Source organism: Malassezia pachydermatis (genome assembly GCF_001278385.1).
Source record: "Malassezia pachydermatis strain CBS 1879 chromosome Unknown scaffold5, whole genome shotgun sequence".
NCBI classification, from domain to species: Eukaryota; Fungi; Basidiomycota; class Malasseziomycetes; order Malasseziales; family Malasseziaceae; genus Malassezia; species Malassezia pachydermatis.
The window spans coordinates 543,425-563,550 of NW_017253142.1; the positions used below are offsets into that span (position 1 = coordinate 543,425).

Genomic DNA, 20,126 nt, shown 5'->3' on the forward strand with positions numbered 1-20,126 from the left:
GTATTTGGACCGCGTATGATAGTGCTTCGTGGGTGTGCATACCAACTCGCAAAAGCGTTGGATGGTGAAGGGAGGAGCTTGGTCAAAATCGTTCAGCATGGAAAAAAGTTGGTCCTTCGCAGCTTGCAAGTCATCGCCATCCAGGACTTGGTCCCATGTAAGCCATGTCTCGGAGGGTGGCATAACACGCGCGGGGTAGAAGTCTTCCATATCCTCTTTGCCAATGTCGTGCTCAGACGCTATCAGCTCAATCGCCGCTGTCGTCGGTGGAGGCGAATCAGATTGGGATGAGCTGTGTTCTTCCTGCTCACGCAGGATAGGCGCCAAGGGCGCGGCCGTGTGTAACGATGGCTTAGCTCGTACGTCAAAGGCGTCCAGATTCTGTGTCAGTAGCAGCAGGACCTACTTGATTAATTTTTTCTTGCAAATACGTCCGAATCGAAGGCCATTGGTCCAGGCTATAAATGAGTCAGCGTAGTGGTAGAGTACGTACGAGGAAGAAGATATACGACCTGCAGCCCATTCTTGGGCCACGTTCTCTGGATTTCGCATCTCGTCTGCTCCGTCAGGGGCAGAGGATGCTTCTTCTTTTATCTCGCTCATGCGGATTGAGCGATGGCACCTCGTGGTAAACCTACGCGGCGACATCGCGTGTGGAGGTGGGCGGCGCGTACTTCCACAACACTCGACCCCCGCCCGCGCGGCGGCGTTGGTTGTTCTTGGTTGCTGCTTGTTTGCATCTTCGTTGCGTACTGCACGCGGAACGGTCATGACGTCGCTCAGTCAAGACAAATGGATCGGATTGATGCTAGCGTTGAGCTCCAGTGCCGCAATTGGCACGAGCTTCATTATTACCAAAAAGGTTTGTCCTGCGTCATGATCAGCTTACGACAGGGCCTTATGAGCGCTGCTGAACATAGTGATGGCCTTGCATCCGATCGACTGAGCTACCTGAGCAACCCAATTTGGTGGGCTGGTATGGCTACGAGTACGTATGTGTGGAGCTGACCGGTAGTGGTCGTGGGCGAAGTGGCGAACTTTATTGCATATACGTTCGCACCACCAATTCTGGTCACACCGCTAGGCGCCCTTAGTGTGTTGGTGGGGTATGTATGCGCGCGCGTATTCTTACCTTAGTGCGATCCTTGCCTCGTTCATTCTCCATGAGCGTCTTGGGCAGCTGGGCATTATTGGCTGTGCGCTCTGCCTCATTGGTACAGTGGTCATTGTTGTGAACGCGCCTGAAGACAAGGAGATTCAAACGGTGGATGAGATCCTGTCATATGCAATGCAAACACCGTTCTTGCTGTACTGTGCCTTTGTCGCCATTTTCTCTGTATTTATGATTGTCCGCGTGGTACCTCGCTATGGCCGCAAGACCCCCATTGTATACCTCTCAATCTGCTCGCTTGTAGGCTCCATCTCCGTGATGAGTGTTAAAGCGTTTGGAGTGGCCTTGCGTCTCACCTTCAGCGGTAACAACCAGCTCACGCATCTGTCTACCTATGCATTTGGGTTGATGGTTGTTTTTTGCATTATGATTCAGATGAATTATTTCAACCGTGCTTTGGACCAGTTCTCTACCAACGTGGTCAATCCCATCTACTATGTTCTATTCACAACTTCGACCATCTTTGCCTCTGTGCTTCTCTTCCAGGGTTTCAACACAAGTGGGGCCGAAGCTGTGTCTCTGCTTGGCGGTTTCTTTGTTACTTTCATCGGTGTCTACTTGTTGAATATCAACCGAAGTACGAATGAGGAGGAGCTACCAAGCGCACACCATGATGCGACGCGTGGTTCTTATGACCGAGTCCCTCGACCCTTGGAGCTTCGCGCGTCGCGATCTGACTATGAAAGGGAGTCACAGCCGTTTGTTCTTGACCAGGATGATGAGCCAGACACGGTCGAACCCGCATACCCTATGACGCAATTCCACGACCGATCGCCTGCTTCGCCTTGATGGCAAGCCGACACAGACACATAGACCAACTTTGATAGCAAATCTTACTTCTTGTGCATAAAACATAGGAAATATGCCCCCACAACCTTCACGTCTAGCGTCATGGCATCCCACGCGAGCGCACCCCAAACGCGCACGGAGGACACGCCTCTCCCTGGTGCACCGCATGCACGGATACCAACGAAGTCTACCACCGTAGATACGTGGCTTATGGCACCACTGACGGGTGCTTTGGCCCTGTACCATATCCTGCAATTCGTGCCGCAAGCGTGGCTGCCTAGCGGCATTCTCACCACCTGGGGCTTACCACTTGACCTTTTCCGGATGCTCGGCGTATCGACTATTGTACCTACACGAGTATTACGTATAGCAATGGAACCAAACGGTCAGCTGGGGCGTCTGCCAATTCTACATCAGTGGCGCGAGTCGTTTGGCGACGAAGCTATTGAGAACTTACTTTGGCGTCTTTCCAACGTGGAAGGCCGGAAACTATACCTCACTCTCGGTGCGATGCCGTTCCTAGCATGTGGATTCTGCACCCGCGAATTTGACTACCAGCTTTTTGCCCTATACACGGTGGCTCGTATATACCTAGCTCAGGCCATCATACTTGCCTTGCTCACTATGTCCCCTCATGATACCCTGCCCCGCCTTATGAACAAGCTCGGAGGTACTAGTACGACAGGGGCGCTTATACCCATGCGCACGCGCGCTTATATGCGTGTTCCCGCCATGGCAATTCTATGCGCAGCCTTTACGCTGGAAGCTGGTGTAATATTTTATGCAAGTCAGATGCCTGTGCATGGGATATGGGAGCATTGGCATACCAATCTGCATGTACTCCGCCATGGCCTATTGCTTCTATTGACAGTTTGGGTGTGGGTACGTGCGCGCTGGCAAATGCCCTCAATCGGTGTTTGGCATGCGTTGCAAACGCTGTCAGCCACAGCCACCGTGTTAGATGTAAATGCTTCACGTGCAGCTGCACCCTAAATAGCCGTCCTTTACCACGTGCACCACCCGTTTGACAGCATCCTTCTCCTTAAGTTGACAGGTGTCTCATGTGTCGTTGGTGTGTGTTCATTGAGAATGCCGAAGAAGTCCTTGCCTGTGTACGAATTACCATTGAATGATCAGGACACACAATATTTTAGAAGCATGCCCATGCCGAAGTGGTGGCGGGCCACCTTCGCATCGTTGCGGCACACTACCCTCGCTCTCTGGGCTTCTGCCGAAGGCAAAGTCCTGGTTAGCTCATTTGTGCTATTTTTGTGCCTAAGCTGGTATTTCTTTATCCCCTCAACTCTGTATATTTATCTGGTAACACTATGTTTCACGGTGCCCTCTCTCTTTGTCGTGACGGTCTTGCGGAAGAACGCCCGTGCGAACCGCAAGACGTTAAAGACAGGCCTCGGTCTTCTGACCGGTATGGTCGGCCTGTGCATAGTAGCGGGGTGGAGTCCTGATCGTGGGAGCATTCCAGCTGCATGGAAAATGCCTTCACAAGAAACAGTATACATTGCCTCTCTTTTGTACAATTCCGAAACAATATTGCCGCATTACTCTAAAGCCCTCTTAGCACTAACCGACGATCTTGGCCATGAGAACGTATTCATATCCATCCTCGAAAATGATTCACGCGACAAAACCAAAATGCTTCTGATGGACTTGGAGAAGAGTTTGACGGAGCGTGGTGTCCGGCATAATATCACAAGCACGTCTCTTCCCCAATCCGTGCATGCGATGGAGCGAATCGAGCGACTATCGTATCTACGCAATACCGCCATGATGCCTATGTATGATGAAGTTCGATCAGGGCTACATGGTCGACCATTCTCCAAGGTGCTATGGATTAATGATATCTTATTTGACACAAGTACGTTAGCAACACACTGACATTAGACATGGTCCACAAACTACTTCACACAGTCGATGGCATGTATGACCAGGCATGCGGTTTAGATTACTTCTGGCTTGGGTTTTATGATACTTGGGTCATGCGTGATCGGTGGGGCAAGACCGTACGCCCCCTTTTCCCCTATTTCAGGGCCAAGGCGGATCGCGATGCGGTGAGCGCTGGACAACCGATCCCTGTAAATTCATGTTGGAATGGCATAACTGTTTTTGATGGCCGATGGTTCAGCCCTTTCTCCCATCAAACTACTACATATATCTCCACGGCACCCGCGGTCGCCGCACTTACCTCACCTAGCATAGCCGACGATGGCAAGGATATATCTGCCACGTTGCCTTTGCGATTCCGACCATGCAACAGCTGCAACGTTTCGGAAGCGTTGCTCACCAGCCTAGACATGCACAGACTTTCCTCTCCACATCGACCACGCATCTTTGTAAACCCTCAAGTGACAGTGGCATACAATTACCCCAGCTTCTACCTCTATCGTAACATTATGCATTGGTACGTGACGCAGCCGTGGCGATTTTTCTGGGAGACATGGATGGAGCGACGACTATTTAGCTGGCTTGCTGATCTCGGGAACCGTCGCGACGAATGCGCCACCCTCCTTCAATCTTTATGGGTCCCATGGCAGAATCCATAGACATACATTCATTCTAGTTGCATTCATTCTTGGGGAGTGTCACGCGTATCGGCATGACTTGCCACGTGGTGGAGGGGACCGACTGCTTCCCCTCCAGTAGGCGCGCGTGTCGGTTACGACAGCCCTCCTGGAAAGACCAACGCCGCCTGCAACTGTCGGCGGAGTTGTTTACACGCCCATATCCCGACGGAGTACGTTCGCTCTTTTCACGACCGTATAGCGTACAAGTAGCGCGGAAATATGGGTGATTCGATGTTTCAGTCGGTATGTCATCCCTCATGAAAGAGTGCTTACATCCCTGCAGGCAGCTGGTGATGCCAACACAAGCTCGTTGCGCCCTTCTACGTCTGTACAGACCATGTCAGGCACTGCAGGAGATAGGCGGTCAGCGCCACCACCGTCGTCGGGCCCAATTACCGAGGTCATCAAGTCAGCTGCCGTTGACGATGCCACGATGCGTGCCTTGACACAGATGGAAGTATGTACTTGATGTGCTTACGACAGTTTGGTCTCCCGCTGATGGATGAGCGATTAAAAGAGTGCATTGAGTCGGCACGCGGTGTTTCTGCGTTCTTTAAGAAACGAGCCGCCTATGAAGAAGAGTATGCTCAGAACCTAAAAAAGCTTGCTCGAAACACCATGAACGAGTACTCAGGCCAAGATATACGTGCAGGATCGTTCGGGAAGAGCTGGAAGGCCATGGTCCAAAATCAGGATGCGGTGGGAGAGAACCATTTGCGTTTCTCATCGAAGCTGACGACGCTGAGTGAGGACATTGCATTGCTGGTCCGTGATGCGGAGCATGCGCGACGTCAGCACCGTGACTTGGGATTCCGATACGAGAAGAACCTCCTCGATGCGGAAAACAATGTGGAAAAGGCTCGCACGCGCTTCGACGTAGCGTCGGAAGATTTAGAGCGTGTCCTTTTAGTGAAGACAGGCGATAGCGCCCGCGCTGCCGATATGAGTATCGGCGTAGCAGCCGGTAAGCGGACCCTCGGTATGCCGTTCTCGAAGAGCAGCATGTTTAAAAGCAAGAATCCGCAACAGATTCTGCGGCATGAAGACGAGTTCCGTTTGAAGAAGACCAATGCACACGAATCGCTGCGAGGCGAGGCACACAATGCACAGAGCATCCGACACGAATACTTCCACATGCAGCTGCCTGGTGTTTTGCGTTCTTTTAAGGAGGCCATCGATGAACTTGACTCGGGCCTGCAGTTCCAGCTGGTGCGGTACGCGTTCTTGAACGAAAGTATTGCGTTGGGCGATGGTCTCTCCATCAACCCGCTAGGCGATAAGTCGGCACAGCCTGGCCTGCGTGAGGCAGCAGCGGCCATCAACAATGGTGCCGATTTCAAAGACTTTATGCAGAACTATGAACTGGCACGGAAAGGCAAGGACATCAAAGGACCTCATCGTCATAACCCTTACGATGAAACGACATTGGCCAATATAATGTATCAATCGACGCTGACCAGCGGCATAGAAGAGAAGAACAAGCCTGTGTTTGGCGTCGACTTGGACACACAGCTCTCTCGCGATGGCGTCGAAGTTCCGCCGATCCTTGAAATTTGCACAGATGCTATTGAGCGTGTGGGTATTGACAATATGGGCATCTATCGTTTGTCTGGTACCACGTCGCGTGTCCAAAAACTCAAGGCGAAGTTCGATTCAGATTGGTCAACGGTGGATGTCATGAGTGACGAAGCGATTCAGGATATCAATATCGTCGCAGGCTGCTTAAAGCAATGGTTCCGCGAGCTACCTGAACCCTTGCTAACGTATCGCTTATACCCAGCCTTTATCGAAGCAGCCAAGATCGAGAACGAGTACTTGCGGCAGGTCCGGTTACACGAACAGGTCAACGAGCTTCCAGATGCCAACTATGCTACGCTGCGCTTCCTCATGGCACATTTGGACCGAGTACGGGCGCATGAATCAGTCAACCAAATGACGGCGCACAATCTGGCGATCGTGTTTGGACCGACCTTGCTACGTTCGCCTAATGAGGGCCAAGTCGCTCGAGCTGGTCAAGGCGGCGCTGGTCCTGTGTACCTACAAGAAATGAGTTTCCAAGTCATGGCGATCGAGACCATTTTGGTCAAGTACCGTGACATCTTTGTCGAGAACGACGACGAATAAAGAGTAACGACCAGGTAGACCCTGATACGAGGAATATAGTTGCAAAGACGCACACTGGCACACAGAATCTATGCGTCCAACATAGACATCAATTTCATCTACCAAGAGAAACACATGCTATGTTACAGCAATTTTTGGGGAAGAAATTGGGCAAAATCCACACACGAGATACGCATAAACGGCATGCCATGAAGAGAGAGCGATACGCTTAGTCGAAGAGACCGAAGCCCATGTCGTCGTCCGACTCCTCCTTCTCTTCTTCCTTCTTCTCCTCAGCGGCCGGAGCGTCACCGCCAGCAGGGGCAGCACCGCCAGCAGCCGGGGCAGCAGCCACGGCACCACCCGATGGCACCGACGAGAGCTTCTCCTGACCCTCAGCAATCACGTCAGCGACGTTCTTGCCGTCGAGCTCAGCCACGAGCTTGTCGAGGCGCTCACCCTCAACCTCAACACCGACGGTGCTGAGGAGGTTCTTGATGTCGTCAGCAGTCGGGGCCGACTCCTTGGCGAGCGAAAGCAGCAGGTAAGCAGCGATGTACTTCATTTTTCAATACCACAAATCCGCGTAGAAGCTTTGGTCCAAAAGTGGAAGACTTGAGGGTGAGGGATCAAGCCTTACGGCGCTGCACGCACATCAAGGCCCACATCGCCTCTGCGCTAATTTAGATCACGTGATAAATTTTAAAACTGTAGCGCACGTGAGGGCAACCAACGTCTTTGCTGGCCGCGCCCCCCCCCTGGACTCTCTTCTCACCTACACAAGCTCGTCGAAGATGTATGTATACCCAGGCACGACGTCAAGAGCGTGCGACATAACCTGATGCGGATAGGTACTAACATGTACTAGGGATGACTACGACGCTGCCGCTGCCGCTGAGCTGAAGCGCAAGAGGACCTTCCGCAAGTTCTCCTACCGCGGTGTGGAGCTCGACGACCTCCTTGACATGTCGAACGAGGACTTTGTCAAGCTGGTGCACGCCCGCGCTCGCAGGCGCTTCTCGCGTGGTCTTAAGCGCAAGCCCATGGCTCTGATTAAGAAGCTGCGCAAGGCCAAGAAGGAGGCTCAGCCGAACGAGAAGCCGGCTGTGGTCCGCACGCACTTGCGTGACATGATTGTGGTGCCGGAGATGATCGGCTCGGTGATCGGTATCTACAACGGCAAGGTACGTGGATTTTCGCGATATCTAACAACTATCAGGTCTTCACCACTGTCGAGATCAAGCCAGAGATGACTGGTCACTACCTCGGCGAGTTCGCCATCAGCTACATCCCGACCCGCCACGGTAAGGGTAGCCTGGGCAAGGATGCGTACGTACAGTTGTTTTGGGATACACTAACAAGAACAGGAGCCGCTTCATCCCTCTGTACTAAGTATATCGCTACTACGGAGGACCCCATCCATGTTCACACATATTTGAGCGTACAAGTCCGCTCTTGGTAGCATAGATCACCCATGTATGGATGCGCTCGTGTCCGTGGATGGTTCTCAAAAATACAAAGCACTGCTTGACGAGACGGATTTGTGTGCGTTCTATAGAAGTAGGAGGGCGCTGAGCAGAAGAGGTGACCCTCATCACGTGAGCGAACGCGTGTACGAAAGACGCACATCGACTTGAGGATGTCTGTGCGACATGCATAGGGAGCGACGTCGCGGCGTACGATGACAGAGACGCATCGCCCTGTGGCTGTGTGGCTTTCCTTTTTAGAGGAATGGACAGAGGAAGCTCGCTTGCGTGGTGCCAAGTCCGCCGCCGCTTACTTGAAAGCCCATCGATCGTTGTCGGCATGTGAAGATCCGCTAGTCCATCCATGCGAGACAGTGCGTTTGCGTGGCATTGGCGACTCGATCGCCCAGCGAATTGAGAAACAATACGAGGCATGGTGTACGGAGAACAATGTTCCTATGCCACAGAGACGTAGGTAGCAATATACACTGACCAGCGCAGCCTCTGCATCGTCGGGCGAAACATCATCGCGTACGTCCCAAGAACGCACGGCAACGCGTCGTCCACGTCGCGTCAAGACCTATGTTCCTGAGCCTCGTTCAGGAGCGCATGGCATTTTAGTGGGTCTATACGCCAAAGTGCTGGAAGAGCAAGATGAGGAAGCGTTCCTTGGGAAAACAGAGCTCATTGCTCGTGCGCAGCCGTTTTGTGACACCGACTACCTCGTTCCCGGTGGCGGCTCAAGTACATCCATCCCATCTTCACTACGACGCCGTGGCATGCCAGCAGCAAGTCAACCTATGGGCTCCTCTCGACGGTCCTACATGACAGCATGGCAGGGAATGAAGACCCTGATCGACAAAGGTTATGTGTATCGATCAGGGAACCCTGCACGGTTTTCCCTCAGCGATGTGGGTTTGCCTGTAGCGCATGCGCTAGCCGTCGCAGAAGGGATAGCTGCTGCAAGTAGCACGTGTGTGCAACGAGCATCAGGGACGGAAGCTAGGGAGCTCAGCTGTGACATCGCTATGCCGCCGCTACCAGGTACCTATGAATCGTCGCTCGAGATACGACCGTCTATGCTAGCCGTGCAAGACCCCGTACCAGAGAATACGAGTACGAGATACATCCAACCGGATACCCCTCAATTGTATTTGCCTTCGCGTACAAAACCTAACGAGCATCGCGACCCTGAGAATGTGATTGTCCTTGATGATTCAGAAGACGACGAAATGTACGTCGAAGTTGTAATGCAGTCTGATGACGATGACGATGTCCAAATCACTACGACACCAATACCTGCAGAGAAACAAATACTTACGGAACCTAAACGGATCGAGATTTCATTGCTCGACTCGTCCCCCTTGATTGTTCGATCGAGTTCACCTGCGTCACCGTACGTTCAAGAGGAATCAGAGACATTGTGCACCATTTTACCTCCTGAATCGTACGAGATTTGCATGATTCTGGATCATCGTGAAGTGCGTGTGCGCTCTACCACGACCTCCCATGATGCGAGCGCACGTCGGATTACGTTTGAAGAGGCCATGGAGCAACGTGGAATTCCTTGTGAACTGCGTGCGTTGGAAATGGGTGACATCCTATGGGTAGCTCGGCCTAAACCAGATCTGCCTCCTGCTACAGCGCAGGTATGGTCGCGCATTGGCGAAGTCGTATTAGATGCAGTGATTGAACGAAAACGGCTGGACGACCTCACCTCGAGTATCTTCGATGGGCGTTGGCACGATCAGAAACTACGTCTACGACAATCGGGAATGGGCCATATCGTATACCTTATTGAGGATATCAACGTCGCTCAGCTGGTGCAGCGATACGGCCAACAAATCCAGACAGCTCTAAGCAGCACACAAATCATCGACGGCTTCTACGTGCACCGCACAGCCAACGGGCAAGCCACAGCTGATTTTTTGGCCATGATGCATCATGCTGTGGAAAGTATGTACAAGGTACGTGGCAAGTCTATCACCTAACCGTAGGCATGTCCATTGCACGTCCTTCGTGAAGAGCAGTTGGATCGCACACAGTACAGCGAACTGCAGCAGACACTGCGTATGAAACACCCTGCTACGCGATTCCACACATCGTTTCACACGTTCCAGCAACTGCACAGCAAAGGAAGTATAGGGTCCACGTTGCAGGATTTATGGACGCGGATGCTGTTGTGTATTCGGGGTGTGTCGCCAGAGAAGGCACAGATCATCGTACATCGATGGTCTACACCGCAAGCGCTGTATATGGCGTATCAGGCTTGTGCCTCCGACGAGGATGCCCAGACGCTGCTGTGCCGGACATTGGATCCACAGGTCTGTATCCCACGTCGTCGCATTGGCCCAGCGTTGAGTCGTAGGATCTGGTTCGCCCTGCACGAAGAAGCCGGTTTATGACGTTTCCAAGGACACGGCAAACATGCCTCGCACAGCATTGCACAGCCATAGTTGGGCTCCGGGCTGCTGCATCTTCACACGTAGCTTTTCCACTGGAAGGGGCTGTATATGTACGACACCTTCATGAACAAGACCTTGAATCAGCAACCCAGGCAAAAGCGCAGAAAAGGGAGGGGTATAGTACATGGGGCCTGTCTCCTCAGGAAGCTCAACAATGACATTGGCGATGCTGGATTCTGTGATATAAGATACACCTGCCTCATCTGTATGCCATAGCAACACATCGAAGCAGGCGTTTGGGTCCGCCGAAGGAGCACTTAGGGTCCCATGCACACGTGCACGGGCCGCGTCGTAGGGGTCACGAGCATCGGTTTTATGCAGGACCATTGCATCACGAAGCCACACAGGTTGAGTATCAAGACGTACGATAAGATTTGATGGGGGTGGGATTGACATTGGTGCGATGATAGTGCGCGATGTACCCGTGGCATGAATGCGAACACTCGCACGAAGCATCGGCGTATCAGAGGTTTGCAAAGCATGAGACAGGTCTTGCACCGCCTGCGACGCCAAAATTTCTTCTATACTCCAGGATTTGGTCCATGTCTCTGGGTAGGTACGGTGCAATGCTGCTGTAGCATCGCGGAGGCGCAGAATATGGGCTGACCACATGGGCACATGCAGGGCGAGTGGATGTGCTTGCAGCAGGGACTGAAGGGATGCATCGTCTGATAAATCAGACAACGTACTTCTATTCAGCATATCACTCACTTTCTGCGGCACCAGGTCCGCAAGCGAACGTGGCGCTGATCCTGGCGTCACGTAGCATCGTGCACTCGTGATGGCTTCGGTGGGGACAGGTGTCATGGTAAGGAAGATCGTGGAGGTGGAGCTGCACGTGTACTCCACGTGATGAATTCCGGGTGCTTCCGGTGCGCTGCGATACTGGAAATGGGGGCACGCCGATTGGTCGCAGGCGTCGGCCCGAGTGGAAATCCACACGGTCTCGACTGGCTTGTACGCTGACGAAGCAGGCGAGTGCAGCAGCCCAAGGGGCCGAAAAGTGGCAGGCCCGTGTTTTAACTGATCCCATTCCCTTGAGGAGAAGGTGACTTTCCTGCGGAGTAGTGCCTATTCCATCTCCTATTGAACACATGGCGCAGCTATTCTCCTCGTGCACTAGGGCGGTGGCCTCGCGCACCGTGGCTCCTTCGAGCCTGTCGCAGTCGGTACGTATAATGGTTGGCGATAGACTGGTCGCCGAAGACTAGGAAGAAAGAATGGATTGCTAACAGGCTCAGATTCGCTTCGCCTCGACCAAGGCGCAGGCGCCGGTAGGTACCAAGGCATCTTTTACTCATTCTCAGTCGAAGCTGACGTCGCGTACGTCGGCGATTGCCGCTACTGCCGTGGCTGTGGGCTCGGTGGTTCTGTACCAACAGGTGTACGGCGAGCTTCCGTTTGTGGACTCGCTGAGCGCGAACAGCTTGGCTGACGAGGGTCTGCACCCTCCTGCGTACCCGTGGCGCCAGAACGGCTGGTTCAACACGTTTGACCATGCCGCTATCCGCCGTGGTTTCCAGGTTTACCAGGAGGTGTGCAGCACCTGCCACTCGTTGGAACTCATTGCTTGGCGTAACCTGGTCGGTGTCTCGCACACTGTCGATGAGGCGAAGGCTATGGCGCAGGACATTGAGTACGAGGATGGCCCGAACGATGACGGTGAGATGTTCCAGCGCCCCGGTAAGCTTGCTGACTACCTCCCCAAGCCCTACCCGAATGAGGAGGCTGCGCGTGCCGGTAACGCTGGTGCTCTCCCGCCGGATCTGTCGCTCATTGTGAAGGCTCGTCACGGTGGTGCCGACTACATCTTCTCGCTGCTCACTGGTTACTGCGACCCGCCTGCGGGTGTGCAGATGCAGGAGGGCCTGAACTACAACCCCTTCTTCCCGGGTACGCAGATTGCTATGGCTCGTCTGCTGTTCGACGGCCTCGTGGAGTACGAGGACGGTACCCCGGCGACGACCAGCCAGATGGCCAAGGATGTGGTCACTTTCTTGTATGTATCATCATCACGCTATGACTAACTCTCAGGCACTGGGCTGCTGAGCCCGAGCACGACCAGCGGAAGCGTGCTGGTTTCAAGGCCCTGATCCTCCTTTCGTCGCTCTTCGCCCTGTCGATCTGGGCTAAGCGCTTCAAGTGGGCCCCGATCATGTCGCGTAAGATTGTGTATGACCCCCCGAAGGGCCACCACTAAATCAAGGTACCCATATAGCCTAGAAAACGATCTACTTAGCTATCTGGCCGCCTATTTCAAGAGCATGGGGCCACATGTGTGCACGAGGCCTGTGTAGTTGTGTGGGCGTATGGGCGCACGCACTATGGCACAGTGCACGAGCATGTGATGGCTTACGTTCCCATAGAATCTGTGTGTTTTTTTTATTTTGGGTCGGCGAAGTCCGGCCACGGCGTAGTGCGGCGTGGCGCGGTGGACGGGGCGCCCAAGCCTGGGGTCTTTATGATTGCATGACCAAGCTTGTCGCGTACATGTTAGCCAGGCCTAGTGGGCTCGTATTATGGGGGGGGTCTTCCTCAAGTCCGCGGCAATTTCACGTAAGCTCACCTAATGAACGCCAAGCAGGAAGCCACGCCCAGAGGGCGTTTTGGGTACGACACGGCGGCCGCGATAATCCCAGGCATCTTACAACACCTCCCCTGTTTTTCTATAAAACAAGGTTTGGGGCGCAGGGCGTTGTTTGTTCCGTGTCTTAGGTGCTTCGTTCGTGGCTTCGCACTACGATCCCAGTTCCGTGTCTTGTACAGTCTGACACTGGAGCACTGGATTCTTAACGTGGCCTTTTCTTCTACTTTTTTGCTTCCTGGATGACAGAGACGCAACCCAAGGTGGAATCCCATTTCCTGGGCGGCCAGTCCCTGGCTGTGGCCAGCCCTGGGCCTGTGACAGAGTTTGTGCGGGTCTCGGGTGGTCACAGTGTAATTACCAAGGTGCTTATTTGTAACAATGGTATTGCAGCTGTGAAAGAGATTCGCTCCGTGCGCAAATGGGCCTACGAGACGTTTGGCAATGAGCGTGCCATTCAGTTTGTCGTAATGGCGACGCCGGAAGACTTGCGTGTGAACGCTGAATACATCCGCATGGCGGACAAATACGTGGAAGTGCCCGGTGGCCCCAATGCTAACAATTACGCCAATGTCGAGCTGATTGTCGATATTGCTGAGCGTGCCGGCGTGCACGCTGTGTGGGCTGGCTGGGGCCATGCATCGGAGAACCCACGCCTCCCTGAGATGCTCTCGCAGCTCGAGCCGCGTATTTTGTTCATCGGCCCTCCGGGTTCCGCGATGCGCTCGCTGGGTGACAAAATCTCCTCTACGATTGTCGCGCAGCACGCCGATGTACCGTGTATGCAGTGGTCTGGTACCGGCATTACAGAGACGTCGCGCAGTGAAGCAGGCTACCTGACTGTGTCCGATGAAGTATACCAGCGTGCATGTGTGCACACCGCCGAAGAGGGCTTGCAAGTGGCTCTTCGCATCGGCTTCCCTGTGATGATCAAGGCGTCAGAAGGCGGTGGTGGTAAGGGTATCCGTAAGTGTACGTCGGCGGATACCTTCTCGCAGCTGTACCATGCAGCTGTCGGTGAAGTGCCCGGCTCGCCGATCTTTGTCATGAAATTGGCTGGCCAAGCGCGCCATTTGGAGGTGCAGTTGCTGGCGGACCAGTATGGCCAGGCGATCAGTGTGTTTGGTCGTGACTGCTCGGTGCAGCGTCGGCACCAGAAAATCATTGAAGAGGCGCCTGTCTCTGTCGCCTCAGCAGAGGCGCGTATGCATATGGAGCAGGCGGCCGTGCGCCTCGCCAAGCTCGTTGGCTACGTCTCAGCAGGTACTGTGGAGTGGCTCTACTCGCCTGATTCTGGCGAGTTTGCGTTCCTTGAGCTCAACCCACGTTTGCAGGTTGAGCACCCGACCACGGAGATGGTGTCGAATGTCAATATTCCTGCTGTGCAGCTGCAGATTGCTATGGGTCTGCCTCTGCACCGCATTGGCGATATCCGTGCCCTCTACGGCGAGCCTCGCGACACCTCGACGCCCATTGATTTTGACCGCATTGATAGCCAGCTCTCCGAACGTCCACACCCGGAGGGCCACGTCATTGCGTGCCGTATTACCGCCGAGAACCCTGACACGGGTTTCAAGCCGGGCGTGGGTTCGCTGTCGGAGCTCAACTTCCGCTCCTCGACCTCGACATGGGGCTACTTTAGTGTGAGCACCAGTGGTGCGTTGCACGAATATGCCGACTCGCAATTTGGCCACGTGTTTGCGTACGGCAAGAATCGCGAAGAGGCACGTAAAAACATGGTCTTCTCGCTCAAGGAGCTCTCGATCCGCAGTGAGTTCCGCACGACGGTGGAGTACCTGATTATGCTACTCGAGATGGAGGCCTTCTCGAGCAACAACATCACTACCGGCTGGCTCGATGGCTTGATCGAGCACCGTGTCACAGCCCGTAAGCCACCGACGGAACTTGCGGTGATTTGCGGCGCGACCGTCAAGGCGCATGTACTGGCGCGGGAGTGCCGTGAAGAATTTAAGCGGATCCTGCATCGCGGCCAAGTGCCGCCACGCAGCACGATTCGCACGTCGTTCGCGGTAGAGTTCATCTACGAGCAGATGAAGTACCATGTTGTTGTGGTGCAGACCTCAGAGACCAGCTGGGCCCTGGAACTGAACGGCCAGCGTACGCATGTCTCTCTGCGTGATCTGCGCGACGGTGGCTTGTTGGTCGGCCTGGCAGGACAGTCGCATGCAGTGTACTGGCTGGAAGAAGTGGGCCAGACGCGCTTGACGATTGATGCTCAGACGTGTGTGATGGAAGAAGAGCGTGACCCGACGCAGATCTGCTCGCCGTCGCCTGGTAAGCTGGTGCGTCTGCTGGTCGAGAGCGGTGATCATGTACATGCTGGCCAGACGATTGCCGAGATTGAGGTCATGAAGATGTACCTGCCGCTTGTGGCGCAGGAAAGCGGCGTGGTGTCGTTTGTCAAGTCGCCGGGTGTCTCGCTGAACCCGGGTGACTTGCTGGGTATCCTGAGCGTCGACGACCCTTCCAAGATCACGCGCGCTACGCCGTTCACGGGTCAACTGAAGGAGTACGGCTCGCCGGATATTCTGGGCGACAAGGCGCACCAGCGCTTTGCTGCGGCGCTGCATGTGCTTGAGAATGTCCTGGACGGGTACGACCAGACGCCGGATCTCGACGAGGCGATGGAGGCCCTTATGACGTGCCTGCGCATGCCGGAGCTGCCCTATGCCGAGACGCAGTCGGTGCTCTCGAGTCTCGCAGGACGTCTGCCGGACGACACGGAAGAGGCGCTGCGCAAGGCAATGGACGATGCGCATGCCTCCGATGCGCCGTTCCCAGCGGTAACGATGCGTGCGACGCTCGATCACGCGTTGGCGTCCATCACTGACTCGGCAGCGCACCTGGCGCTCTCGACGGCTGTGACGCCGCTGTACATCCTGCTCGACTCGTACGCGCTGGGCCTGCAGTACCACGAAATGGCGACGCTCTGCTCGCTGCTGGAGCGCTACGCCGAGATTGAGTCGCAGTTCCAGAGCGGGCCGGAGGCGCTGCTGCACCTGCGTTCCGCGGCCGATGGCGATCTCGAGAAGGTGCTCAAGCTGCAGCTGTCGCATGAGGGCGTCAAGCGCAAGAACAGTATGCTTCTTGCGCTGCTTACTAGGTATGTCCAGAGCAGCGAAATGGCCAGCAAGGCCGAGCGTGCGCAGCGTATGGTCAAGGCGCTGCGTGAGCTTTCGCAGCTGCGTGGTCAGCACACGGCGACTGTCGCGCTGAAAGCGCGTGAGATTCTGATCAGCGCCGAGATGCCGTCGCTGGCGGAGCGTCAGAGCCAGGTGGAAGAGGTGCTGCGTCGCAGCATTGCACCGAAGGAGTCGAAGCGCTCGAACGAGGAGTTCACAACGCCCTCGATCTCGGTGCTGCGTGAGCTGAGCGACTCGCAGCACAACGTCTCGGATATCTTGCCGTACTTTTTCTCGTACACCCCTCTGCCGATTGCCTACGCTGCTTTGGTCGCGTACATGCTGCGTGTCTACCGCGCGTACGACATTGTCGCGATCAACTTTGCCTCGGAACGCCTGCACGATGTGGAGCGTGCGCTCATTACGTGGCACTTCCAAATGTCTGCCGATGTCCTGGCGAACCGTGCGAAGGAGAAGGAACGCCAGGCCTCGACGACCGACTTGGCAGAGCATATGAACCGCCGCACGCGCCCGAAGCTGCGTATCGGCGCGATGACGTCGTGCGCGGACATCAAGGAGCTTCCGCAGACCCTTGCACAGTCACTCAAGTACTTTGGCGAGAAGCAGTCGGAGCCGGTGAATGTGCTGAGCATTGCGCTTGTCGCGCAGCCCGACATGGAGGACCCATCGCTGCCGGCGCGCATTGGCGAAATGGTCTCGGCGCAAGGCGCGGACCTGTGCACTGCCGGCCTGCGCCGTGTCTCGGTGATGCTGTGCCGCCCTGGCAAGTACCCGCTGTTCGTGACGTATCGCTGTGTCGACTCGGGTGCGTGGACCGAGCAGCGGGCCATCCGGAACGTCGAGCCGGCGCTGTCGTACCAGCTGGAACTTGACCGTATTGAGCCGAACTTTGAGGTGACGCCGCTGCCGATGTCCTCGTCGTCCATCCACTTGTACCATGCGCGTGGCTTGCAGAACCGAGCGGATGTGCGCTTCTTTGTACGTGCCTTGGTCCGCCCGGCGAAGCCGCCGGCGGACATAGCGCTGTACCTGCTCAACGAGAGCGAGCGTGTGCTCAACGACATCCTCAACACGCTGGAAGTGGCGCAAGGCCGTGCAGAGTTTGCCAGTGCGGATGGCTCGCACATCTTCATGTCGTGGCTCTACCCGCTGGACATCTCGCTCGACGATGTGCTCGCGACGTGCCAGCGCTTCGAGCGCTTGTACGACGCGCGCTTCCGCCGCCTGCGCATTGACGATGCAGAGATCCGTCTCGTGCTGCAGAACCAGGGCGTGCCGCGTCCCGTGCGTATCTTTATTACGACAGAGACTTCGTTCACGGTGTCGCATGCCGTGTACGATGAGGTGATCGACGTGAACGGCGCAGCGGTGCTCAAGGGCATCGGACCTGCGCCGCACTCGTTTCCGCTGCACCGCAAGAGTGCGCACCGTCCGTACCAGAACCGCCAGCCGCTGCAGACGCGTCGTGTGCGTGCCGAGCGACTGGGCACGACGTTCGTGTACGACTTGCCTGATGCGCTGCGTCAGGCGATGCGCTCGCTGTACGTGGACCGCCATCTGGAGGCGCCCAGCGATCCTGTGCTCCAGGTGCTCGAGTTGGTCCCGCGGGACGACCGCAGCGACATGGTGGACCAGACCATGCGTCCTCCTGCGCAGAACAACATCGGCATGGTCGCATGGCGCATGCGTCTCCAAACGCCCGAGTTCCCCGAGGGCCGCCCGCTCATGGTCCTCGCCAACGATGTCACATGGCAGGCTGGCTCGTTTGGGCCGCGCGAGTCCAAGTTCTTTGCGGCGGTGTGCCGCCTGGCTCGCAAGGAGCAGGTGCCGTTGCTCTATGTCTCGGCGAACAGTGGTGCGCGCCTGGGTCTCGCCGCGGAGCCGTTTGACGTGTTCCAGGTGCAGTTTGTCGACAACGACCCGACGAAGGGCTTCGAGTACTTGTACCTTGACGACGCGGGTCTGGCGTCGCTGCCGGCGGGCTCGGTGCGCACGGAGCGCCGCATGGCGGCAGACGGCTCGACGCACCATGTGCTCACCGACATCATTGGCATGCCGCATGGCGGTCTAGGTGTCGAAAGCTTGTCGTGCAGTGGTTTGATTGCTGGTGAGATGAGCCGCGCCCGTGCGTCGACGTTCACGACGACCATCGTGACGGGCCGCAGCGTGGGTATCGGTGCGTACCTGGCGCGTCTCAGTGGCCGTATCATCCAGGTGGAGACCTCGCCGATGATCTTGACAGGCTACCAGGCACTAAACAAGCTGCTGGGCCGTGAAGTGTACACCTCGAACCTGCAGCTGGGTGGTCCGAATGTGATGTATGCCAACGGTGTGTCGCACCTCAAGGTGACCGACGACTTGGAGGCGATGCGTTCGTACCTCCGCTGGCTCTCCTTTGTGCCGGAAAAGAGCAATGCGCCTCTGCGCTGCCTCCCGAGCACGGACCCGATTGACCGTGATGTGGCGTTCGTGCCGACGGCGACACCGTACGACCCACGTGCGATGATTGAGGGTACGACGCTCGAGGACGGCACGTTCGTGCCTGGGTTGTTCGACAAGGACAGTTTCCAGGAGACGCTCGCTGGCTGGGCCAAGTCGGTGGTCGTGGGCCGTGCGCGTCTCGGCGGTATTCCGTTCGGTGTGATTGCCGTGGAGACACGCACGTTGGAGCGTGTGGTGCCGGCCGACCCTGCGAACCCGAACTCGAACGAGCAGCGCATCCTCGAGGCAGGTCAGGTGTGGTACCCGAACTCGGCGTACAAGACGGCGCAGGCGATCATGGACTTTGACCAAGAAGGTCTTCCACTGATGATGCTGGCCAACTGGCGTGGCTTCAGCGGTGGTCAGCAGGACATGTACGATGAGATTCTCAAGCAAGGCAGCAAGATTGTCGATGGTCTCTCGTCGTACCGCCACCCTATCTTTGTGCATATCCCACCGGCGGGTGAGCTACGTGGTGGTTCGTGGGTCGTCGTCGACTCGCAAGTGAACGCCCGTGGCCTCATTGAGATGACCGCCGACGACCAGAGTGCGCGGGGTGGTGTCCTCGAGGCGGCAGGCTTGGTCGAGATCAAGTACCGCTCGGACCGCCAGCGCGCGACGATGGAGCGCTTGGATGCAAAGTACCAGGCCCTCGCCAAAGAGGCGAAGGAAGCCACCACGGCGGCGGCCAAGGCCGAGGCCCAAGCGAAGCTGCGCGAGCGTGAAAAGCAGATCGCGCCGTTCTACCATGCCGTGGCCGTGGAGTATGCGGATGCCCACGACCGTGCTGGTCGTATGCTAGCGACAGGTGTGCTGCGTCAGGCTGTGCCGTGGGCCCGTACACGCCGATACTTCTACTGGCGATGCCGTCGCCGTCTGGCCGATGTGCAGTACGCGCGTAGCATGCTCGAAGCCAACCCGAGCTTGACACACGACGACATCCAGACGCGTCTGTGCGAGGCAGCAGGTGTCACGCCCACCGCCTCCGATGAAGAGGTCGTGCGTGCATGGAGCGAGCACGCCTCGGCCGTGCGGGCAGCCATTGAGCAGGCCCGTGTTGATTACCTGGTGGCGCAGGTCGCGTCGCTGCCAGCCGAAACGCGCAAGAAGCTGCTGGCCGGTCTTTCGTCGCAGTAAATGTGCGCCGGCCTGACCTTGACACGACGTGCCATGCTTGTATGCCCCCTCTTCCATGCTTCTTTATCACCATAGCAACACGACCTATAGAAGCTGGAAGTCTATGTCTGTCTGATTCAAGTGTCACCACCCCATCAGCACGTACGAATGAAGGTGTGACACATGTATACACAAGCGCTAGTGG

The 20,126-nt window shown here is 56.0% G+C and overlaps 7 protein-coding genes across 7 annotated transcripts; 5 read left to right on the top strand and 2 right to left on the bottom strand.

The window, feature by feature from the left end:
* Nucleotides 1-769: 769 nt before the first annotated feature.
* Malapachy_1976 (hypothetical protein) lies at nt 770-1,960 on the top strand (the record flags this gene model as incomplete). Its single annotated transcript, XM_018136471.1, has 4 exons — nt 770-862; nt 895-988; nt 1,016-1,106; nt 1,138-1,960. The coding sequence occupies 4 exons, from the start codon at nt 770-772 to the stop codon at nt 1,958-1,960; spliced, it is 1,101 nt and encodes a 366-aa protein (XP_017991363.1).
* A 2,801-nt stretch (nt 1,961-4,761) lies between these two features.
* On the top strand, nt 4,762-6,666 carry Malapachy_1975 (hypothetical protein; the record flags this gene model as incomplete). Its single annotated transcript, XM_018136470.1, has 3 exons — nt 4,762-4,785; nt 4,826-4,999; nt 5,026-6,666. 3 exons carry the CDS (start codon nt 4,762-4,764, stop codon nt 6,664-6,666), a joined length of 1,839 nt encoding a protein of 612 aa, XP_017991366.1.
* Nucleotides 6,667-6,874: 208 nt separating this feature from the next.
* Nucleotides 6,875-7,210, bottom strand: Malapachy_1988 (ribosomal large p2; the record flags this gene model as incomplete). The annotated part of the gene is made up of 1 exon (XM_018136483.1): nt 6,875-7,210. The coding sequence occupies one exon, from the start codon at nt 7,208-7,210 to the stop codon at nt 6,875-6,877; it is 336 nt and encodes a 111-aa protein (XP_017991501.1).
* Nucleotides 7,211-8,326: 1,116 nt separating this feature from the next.
* Malapachy_2012 (crossover junction endonuclease mus81) lies at nt 8,327-10,516 on the top strand (the record flags this gene model as incomplete). Its single annotated transcript, XM_018136507.1, has 3 exons — nt 8,327-8,582; nt 8,613-10,078; nt 10,109-10,516. 3 exons carry the CDS (start codon nt 8,327-8,329, stop codon nt 10,514-10,516), a joined length of 2,130 nt encoding a protein of 709 aa, XP_017991275.1.
* Malapachy_2042 (para-aminobenzoate subunit i) lies at nt 10,511-11,383 on the bottom strand (the record flags this gene model as incomplete). The annotated part of the gene is made up of 1 exon (XM_018136536.1): nt 10,511-11,383. One exon carries the CDS (start codon nt 11,381-11,383, stop codon nt 10,511-10,513), a length of 873 nt encoding a protein of 290 aa, XP_017991474.1.
* A 287-nt stretch (nt 11,384-11,670) lies between these two features.
* Nucleotides 11,671-12,776, top strand: Malapachy_1973 (cyt1-cytochrome heme protein; the record flags this gene model as incomplete). The annotated part of the gene is made up of 4 exons (XM_018136468.1): nt 11,671-11,745; nt 11,818-11,850; nt 11,884-12,575; nt 12,611-12,776. 4 exons carry the CDS (start codon nt 11,671-11,673, stop codon nt 12,774-12,776), a joined length of 966 nt encoding a protein of 321 aa, XP_017991361.1.
* Nucleotides 12,777-13,402: 626 nt separating this feature from the next.
* On the top strand, nt 13,403-19,942 carry Malapachy_1967 (acetyl carboxylase; the record flags this gene model as incomplete). Its single annotated transcript, XM_018136463.1, has 1 exon — nt 13,403-19,942. One exon carries the CDS (start codon nt 13,403-13,405, stop codon nt 19,940-19,942), a length of 6,540 nt encoding a protein of 2,179 aa, XP_017991390.1.
* Between the last annotated feature and the right edge of the window lie 184 nt (nt 19,943-20,126).